Source organism: Boleophthalmus pectinirostris, unplaced genomic scaffold (assembly GCF_026225935.1).
Source record: "Boleophthalmus pectinirostris isolate CB_2022bp ecotype Guang Dong unplaced genomic scaffold, ASM2622593v1 HiC_scaffold_9, whole genome shotgun sequence".
Lineage (NCBI taxonomy): Eukaryota > Metazoa > Chordata > Actinopteri > Gobiiformes > Gobiidae > Boleophthalmus > Boleophthalmus pectinirostris.
This window is the reverse complement of record NW_026571541.1, coordinates 11,095,776-11,104,796: the sequence shown is the minus strand read 5'-3', so window position 1 is coordinate 11,104,796 and position 9,021 is coordinate 11,095,776. Positions and strand designations below refer to the sequence as shown.

The window sequence follows — 9,021 nt, the reverse complement described above, 5'->3', positions numbered from 1 at the left end:
GCTACCATGCCTAACTACTTATTTTCCAATAAAGAAGCAAAAGACAGTAAGGAAAAAATAAAGTCAATGCTTTATTTCTGATGTGGTCTATGACACAGAGCACAGTAAAAACAGCAGAGACACAGGAGGGTCTAAACACTGCAGTGGCTGAGGCTGGTGAGCTCCTGTACACAACCATTAGGTCAAAAATATCTCAGAACAACTCAAATCTCAAACTAAACTAAGATTAGAACTCAACGATCTATACAGTGGTTCTCAAACTGCTGGGCAAGGGCTAGACCGGGTTTAGACCTAGTCTTATTTAGGACAAGGAGATATCTGATTTTTAGTTGTGGTTTTGTCTTACTTTAGACCTGCTTCAAATCTGTTTTAGACTTGATTAGTTCTTTTTTTTTTGTTCTATATGCATCACGTCCAGAGTTTGGAGACAGATAATCTTGTTTAGGACAAGTAGGGATAATTTTTAGTCATGAGTTAGACTGGTTTTAGACCTAGTTTAGACCTGGAGAAGATTGGTTCTTACTTACTTTATTTAGTCCTCCAGATTTAGTTTTTGGAGACAATTTGTCACAGGAAAATAAGCGCTCTGTTTTTAGTACTGGTTTAGACTGGTTTAAGCTCTAGTTTAGACCTGGTTGAGACCTGGTTAAGAGTGGGTTAAGCTCTGTTTTAAATTTGGTTTAGTTCTTACTTTATGTAGTCTAGAGTTAGTCTTTGGAGACCTTTACTAGTGGTCGATTTCATTTATAGTCCTAGTTTAGACCTGGGTTTAGTCTAGGGTTTAGTCCTTGTCTAGTCTTCACTTTAGCCACTGTTTAAAATTTTAGTTTAGGTGTTACACAGTGTAGGTTAGAACTGGTTTAGTTCTGGGTTATACTCTTCCTGATACTCTCCAGGTTTAGTATATTTTTGGTCTTTTTTTTTTTAAACCTGTTTCAATCCTGAAGTTCTTTAGTCCTGATTTAGACCTGGTCCTGAACTGGTTTAAACTCCCTTCAGACCTGGTTTAGTCCTGGTTAAGTTTGAGAATCACTTGTAGCTTGTAACTCATTTGAATACTCTTTCACCAAATATGTCTATACACCTATGTACAACTTATATTAACACAATTACTCTGTGTTTTTGGCATCTTGTTCAGTATCAGGGTTTACAAAGCTTAGCAACTTCATCACTTCTTCATTGTCGAAATCCTCTGCTCCTCTCTGCTCCAAGTCGGACTGTTTATTTTCATTTCTGTCCGAGTCCAGTTGATCAAAATAGTCCCTAACCGCTCTCTCAAATGACCCCACTTCCTCCTCCTCTGTCTCCTCCCTTTTTTGGTTCATTTTAGTTTTGTATGTTGGGTATTTTGACAACATACGCGCTGCTAAAAATGTTGCTAGTTCATTTTCAGTATCATCATAATCGTCTTTTAGCTTGGTTGGGAATCTTTGCTTTGGCTGTGGTTGCCTAGCAATCATACTTCCTTGCCGCCAAATGGGAGAGTATGTGGTTTTTGTATAGTGCTTTCTGAATGGACTTTGGGCGTTGTTTTGATCCCCGGACAAACCTAAAATCTTCAAAACCCTCTCCGTTCTCATCTCCTCTGGTGTTTTTTGCCTAATTGGTAACCTTCTGGTGAAATAATCAGGTTTTTTGTAGGTCTTTTTAGTGTAAATCGGTGCAACTTTTAGTCTGGTAATTTCGCCGGTTCTCAACATATCGACGAGATCTTCGGGCGGGATTTGGTACTTTTGCGAAATCTGTAGAAGTCTGTAAATCATTTTGGGGTCGATGTTGTTTTTAAACTCAGTCGCGCTCCTCTCCCTCCTCTCCTCCTCTTCCTCCTCTTCGATCTCCCTTTTCTTCTGCTCCTCCTCTTCCGTCTGCTCCAAAACCTTCAGCAAATAAAAGTCAGCTAGGTTCGCCATCTCGCCTTCATCTTGGTCTTGAGATCTTTTGGTTATAAAGCTCGCATCATTTTCTTGTTCATTATCTTGTTCAGTATCTTCTAAATAATCCAATGCGCGCTCAAATTCTTGCCTACCCTCCTCTTCTTCCTCTTGATCCCAGTCGCCTTCATCATATACAGCATCTCTTGTATTAAACAAACCATCGTCTTCTTCGCTGTTTTCCCGCTTGGAATTGAAATTGAAATTCATTTTACCAAGCTCATCGAAGACAGACTGTAGTGTTGCCAGATTTTGTGGCGTATATTTCTCTTCCACGTTTTCATTTGTGCGTTTATAATTGTCTGAATGATCCATTTCCTCTTCGGCATCCTCAGCATCGGCTTTTTCATCGTCTTCGAACAATAATGGCATCTCTTTGTGCGGAGTTATCGGTTGAACTTTTGCGTTATCACTTTTTGAATTCGGTTTTCCCTCTTTTTCTGTCTGCTGAAGCGTACTCAAAACAGCTTGCAACAACTCTTCGCTTTTATCTTCTAATCGTGGTTCTACGCTTTGTTGATCTCGTCCCAGAGATCTTTCAAAGTCTGGAGATTGTTGGTCTTGCGATTTAGCGTTTTGGCGTAGATTTTGAATGTACTCGAGAGCTTTTAGCATGTCTTCATTCGGGGAGGGTGCATTTGATTCGGCGCCTCTTAGCCGGTGGTCTCTGAATGAAGCTGCGTTGATGCCAGACTGATCCAGGAACGTAGAAAGGAGCAAGAGGAGGAGCATGTTGGACAAACTAGTTTGAGAAGATTTCATAATTGCAGAGGAAGACAGCATAGTGGTGTCTGCAGAAAGAAAAAGAAAGTCATGTTAAATTTGAACTTTTTTACATTCTTTATTTTATTTTTGTTTCAGGTTGCAGTAAGTTTGGTTCCCTGTCAGGACAAATAAACAAAAGTGAAAGCTTTGGTTTACCATAGCTTCAAAAAGTAGTGCCATTATTCAACTGTAAACATTGTTGTCAGTTGCAAGGACTTTAAGACAGAAGATTAATATAGGAAGTTTCTGCTGCCAATCCCAAACAAATCATGATAAGGTTAAACATTGGTGGATTGCTGTTTCATTTTGTTATTTCTTTCAAAAAACAGTGCATTTCTCATAGCGTTAAATAAGTCGCTAGCCAGGCTGGCGGCACCTACTGCCTCCACTCAATTTTATTTCTCTCCAGTGACTAGGACAGCAATTGAAATACACTAGACGGTTTGCAAAAACCCCGGAAGTGTGAGTTCGGGCACCAGCCAATCAGGGAAGAACCATACATTTTGTGTTGTCAACGATTCCTGAGATCGAGGATTTAAAGCCGGAACAAAGAGAATGTTTGGTGAATTTTGTCAAGGGGAAAGACATTATTGCCCTTCTTCCTAAGGGATTTGGGAAAAGCTTAATATACCAGTTATCCCTGTTAGCAATGCATTACATACGTCACAACCAAATAGCAGCAATTGGTTAAATAAAAAAATAAAAAGTGTCTGCCTACTGTTGAGCGAACGAATTCTAACACTGCATGGTCCAATGGTTTCTACAAAGTGAAACCAGCTGATGAATCAGGCTAATAAACTGCTGCAATCCATTTGAAATACAATAAATTCTACAATGTGAACACAACCTATTCAATGGCATCATATCTCTAATGGAGTGTAGAGCTATCAATGGGTTTCCGAACCATTAAAAATTAGGTCTGTTGTCATAACAAATCAGAAAATTACATCATGTGAATTGCAGAAAATTGTGTCATTGAAACCCATGAATTGTTGCTCAATTGGTATGGCAGCTTGATAGTACTTTAAGGGGTTTAAGTCGACATCAGCTGTCACTGGGCACCTCAGTTTTCTAATGTGGACTTTTTTCTTTTGTTGAGTTATTTTAGATAAATATTGCAATTTAAAATGACAAAATAGCTATAATCTACGACTGGTGTCGTAGATTATAGCTATTTAACAGACGCAAACAGAATATGTCCAGTTTTACATCCTTAGAATCAAGGAGTAGAAACTGACCAACCATTAAAACCAAGGAGAAGATTGAGAGGCTATCTGATTTCATTATACCTTTCCTTTAACTTTGTTTGATGTGAAATAGAGACAGAAGCGCTGTGGCATTTGAGATAAGTTTGTTTATTTGTCCTGTCACTTTGAGACCCGTGGTGTTCTGATACTGTCACTCTAGAAACTATTCACTGTCAAATCTGACACTAAGAACTCCACGGCCATATTTCCCAGTCTGGCTCATAGTCCTGGTTTAGTGCTGTTTTTTTTCCTGTTTTACCCCTGGTTTAGTCCTGGTTTAGTTTTTGTTTTGACCTGGTTTAATCCTGGTTTAGACCTTGTTTACTTTGTTTGGATTTTGTCCTTGTTTAGAAATGGATTAGAAATAGATTAGTCCTGGTTTAGGTATGATTTTGTCTGAGTTTAGTCTTGGTCTAGTTATTCCTGATTTGGTCCTGATTTAGTTTGGGTTTAGCTGTAATCTGGTCCTGGTTAAGACATAGTTTAGTTCTGATTTAGAACTGGTTTAGTCATGGTTTAAATCTGGTTTAGTGCCATTCTGGTCAGAGCTATCATTGATTTACATTTTATATAATTTAACTCTGGTAATTATTATACCAGATTTTCAGATAGACTTGATTTACTCCTGCTGTATGATTTAGACCTAAATTAGTCCTGGTGTAGTCCCTGTTTAATTTTGGTTAAGACTACTCTCTACATAATATATACAAATACATAAATGCATGAATAATTATACAATATATTCATTCTGTCCCCTCCTCTCTCTGTCTTTGTGTATAAGAGCTGCTGAGATATCTGGACTGCAGATCTAAACCAGGACTTTGGGATTAAAGCCAGAAACTTTGACATTAAAGCAAGACAGAACCATTAGCTAAAAACAGAACTAAACCAATCCTGATTCACATTTATCACAGAACTAAACCAAAATTAAACTAGGGATAAACAAGTGGTAAAGAAGTAAACTATTACTAATTAAGAAATTGAACTAAACCAGATCTGAACCTGTCTAAACCAGGTCTAAACCAGATGTCACTAAACCATCTGAAATCACCAGGACAAATTCTCCGGAGAAGTCAAGACCAGAATTAAACCCGGTCTGATCTAACACAGGACTAAACCAGAAGGAAACCGAGACTAAACCAGCAGTAAATTAGGTCCACAGCTGGTTCAAAGCAAGACTAAACCAGTTCTAAAGAGGATTTTCATCAGGTCTAAACCATGTCTAAACACCAGGACAAAACCAGGTCTAAACCAGGTCTAAAACTGGTCTGAACACGCTGTATTCCCGTGTGTCTGTGGCGTATGTTTCTCGCAGCAGTATAAATCTCATTAGTGCGCACTGGACACAAATTGCTGCTCGCGGTGACTCACCCGGACCGCAGTTGTCAAGGTAACGACGTAAAAAAAAAAAAAAAAATCCACGCAAATAACAACGAACTCAAACTGCGTGCGTTGTTTTTTTTTTTTTTTTTTTTCTCCAATTATAATCCAATTATCTCTCCATAAACGCGAGTTCGTGCAGTGGTTTACGCGAATGGTATTGACAAACGTAAGAATTAACACGAAAATCAATACAGCTTTTATGTTTTACCAAGGCGGACTTTTTTCATTAAGGTTGGAATATATATATATATATATATATATATATATATATATATATATATATATATATATATATATATATATATATATATATATATATATATATATATATATATATATATATATATCTTATCTGTTATAGCTACCAAAATATTATAACTTCCATGCGCAAAAAAAAAAAAAAAAAAAAAAAATGCCCACATACATGCATACACACATGTATTATTTTATTAATACAAAATGTACAACTTGATGCTAAATATGCAACGCAGGTTATTTTGAGCTTCAAAATGTAACGAATGTAGTGTATGCATGCAAAGTGGCTGCATTTGTTACGTTGATTTTTCATTTTAAATTACTGTTCGGTTTCTCCAGTGACTGCAACGAAAAAACGATTTGATAAAAATGCATTGTTTCAAAATAAAATATGAATGATAGTATTTGTAAATCGAAGCTAGAAGCGCTAGAATCCACAACAAAGCGACGCTGTTTGTGTCAGAGGCGACGCACTGCACGCCCACATCTGTGCCGCCGAAGCATCAGGTTGCACGAAAAGCGTCAAAAGTCATCTAAACAAAAGCAAATTTAGAGAATGAAAACCAAAAAAATCCTACTACTACTTTCTAAAGCTTGCATTGGTCGTAATTATTCGTAAATATGAAACGAATCTTACCTCTTCGTCGCGTTAGTTGGGCAGGAGCGTCGTAAGAAGGTGGCTGTGCATGTCTCTGTCTGAGAGAGTGTTTCAGGACCGCGGACAGCTCCGGGGGGCTATTAGAGACTCCACGTGACTCTTGCGTCAGAGGGAGATACGCACGTCAGGCAGGCGCGTGCGTGAGGAATGCCACATACGCACGCGCACAGACACACGCCCAGAGAAGAGAAGAAATGGCGTGGACGCGCATTTCTTTTGAGTCAGACCTCCAAAAAAAAAAAAAAACATGTTGAAAAAGCAGAGGATGACAATAGCTTCACAGTGCTTTGTCATTGCCATTTGAATGGAAGTTTATGCTGCACAAGTAGACATTTAAAAATAAGGTAATCTGGCAAGGTGCGCTGTGTAACATTTCTGATATGTTTTTGGTTTGCCTGGAATGAAGAGCTGATACCACTCAAAATAAGAATGCATGTTGTTCTTGTTATTCTTTTGCAGCAGAAGAGTAGTCGCTGAATAAATGCAAGATAGCCTACACCATACTGTGGAACATTTCAAGTAAAGCAGCAGCATCATCTCCATAGAGACACCAAGACTTAACCAGGGTTGAACCAGGACTCAACTAAACAAAATCTAAAAAAGTGTGGCTAAAACAGAACCAAACTAAAACTCAATTCTTGGAGTAAATGAGAACTAAACCAGATCCAAGCCAGGACTAAACCAGGACTAAACCAGCACTAAACCAGGACTAAACCAGGACTAAAACAGGACTAAAACAGTACTAAACCAGATCCAAGCCAAGACTAAACCAGAACTAAACCAGGACTAAAACAGAACTGAACCAGAACCAAGCCAGGACTAAATCAAATAAGGACTAAACCAAACTAGGACTAAACCAAACCAAACCAAGACTGAACCAGGACTAAAATAGGTCTAAAACAGGACTAAATGAAAACTAAACCAGATCCAAGCCAGGACTAAACCAGGATTAAACCAAACCAGGACTAATCCAAAGCAGGACTGGACCAGGGTTAAACCAGGCCTAAAATAGAACTAATACAGAACTAAACCAGATCCAAGCCAGGACTAAACCAGGACTAAACCAAATCAGGACTAAATCAAGACTAAAACAGAACTAAACCAGGACTAAACTGGGACTAAAGCAGGAAAAAAAAAACTCTAAAGCTGTAATAAGATAATTCATACTGTTCTATTTTCGTGCGAAGTGCATCAGAATGTTGTATTTTTGCCTACTGGCTTAATTTACCACAACATTCTCAAATTGGCTTGTGAGTTGGTGAAACAAAACATAAACACAGAACACAACCCTCCATCCTTCAGTGAGATGTGGACGGCCCCACATGTATCCATTAGAAAACAAAGCCTGTTTTCACAGCTTATCTCTGATCTGTTTGACTGGAAGACATTAGTTACTATGGCGACTGTTATCTAAACGTGCTGCAGGCTAAAGCTAACAGCAGGCTAAAGCTAACGGCGCCTCATAACTCATTCTGTACTTTGAGCATTTTAACGTTTTAGCTTCAGCCTTGGAGTTGGCCCCTGGGAACAGCGGCTAATGCTCATGAATCATTTACTCTGTTTTTCGCATAACATATTCCTTTTAAATGCTCCTTCTTTGGTCACAGGAAGTGTTTAAACTAAAAGTAAAATTGGGTTTTTGCTATAGCCACGATAATGTTCACATGAAATCAAAACAGAGACTTTGAATTGTTTTTGGAGGACAGGTCAGTGACTAACCCAAACCCAAATGAGAGGGTGAGGCTCTTTCTGATGGATAATTGTTTCGACAACAAACAACTTGGTTATAATGTGCAATGTTTTGGTAATTAAGTATAAATCCAAGATGGCGGGCAAGAGACAGTTTCCCTTATTGATACTTTGCAGCTGATGTCATCAACGTTCACTGGGAGTGTGACGCTAACTGTACGCACTGCTCTGTCTGAAGCTCTGTTACTAAAGTTAGACTTAATCTGAGCTTTGTTTTAACACAGTGTGACGGTAAAAAAACGATTCAGGTGGAGCTATAAACACATGAACTGATTTGTGCTTTTAAACAATCTGTCACACACCTAAACAGGATCACAAATGCTTGTATTGATCACAGGCTCCTGAAAATCAATTTTTGTATTTGACCTTGAAACGTATTTGGCCGTGTTTATTAGGGGTGTGCAAAAATATCGAAATATCGGTATATCGTATCATGTAATGTGATGATACAGTATCGATATCGGGGACTGCTGTATCGATATATCGCCAAGAGTATTTTTTGGTTTATTTTACTAAATTATTTTGTTACAGCTACATTTTTGTTGCTTGTTTAGACGAAGGAAACTCGTTTATGCGACACATTTGACATTTTCTCTGTTTTGATGATTAAAATGGGAATGTTTCATATGAATTTTGCACAAGAAGTAGTTTAACAAAGACTTAATATTGCTGATTTAACCATTGTTTTTTATTGAACCGTATCGAATCTATTTGAAATTTATCGTATCAAACTGAAAGTGCACTGTATCGAGATATGTATCATATCGTGGCCTATGTATCGAGGTATGTATTGTATCGACAGCTTCTTAATGATACCCAGCCCTAGTGTTTATTAATGAATGCATTGTTTCACTAGACAGGCTGGCGCCACCTAGTGCCTCCACTCAATTTAATTTCTCTCCAACGACTAGGTCAGGAATCAGAATACACTAGACGGTTTGCAAGAATCAGAATCAGAATTTATTTGTCATTTCAGTATAAAAAATACACAGAAACAAAATACTGCACTCAGATCCAGGTCAACAACAGCACA

The 9,021-nt window shown here is 38.1% G+C and overlaps 1 protein-coding gene across 1 annotated transcript; it reads right to left on the bottom strand.

Annotated features, from left to right (window-relative positions):
- Positions 1 to 1,109: 1,109 nt before the first annotated feature.
- Positions 1,110 to 2,663, bottom strand: scg2a (secretogranin II a). Its single transcript, XM_020918572.2, has one exon. The coding sequence runs from the start codon at positions 2,661 to 2,663 to the stop codon at positions 1,110 to 1,112; it is 1,554 nt and encodes a 517-aa protein (XP_020774231.1).
- Positions 2,664 to 9,021: the final 6,358 nt, after the last annotated feature.

Excerpts from the sequence above, each read along its gene's own strand:
- scg2a (XM_020918572.2), bottom strand. The coding sequence starts at position 2,663 with ATGCTCCTCCTCTTGCTCCTTTCTACGTTCCTGGATCAGTCTGGCATC.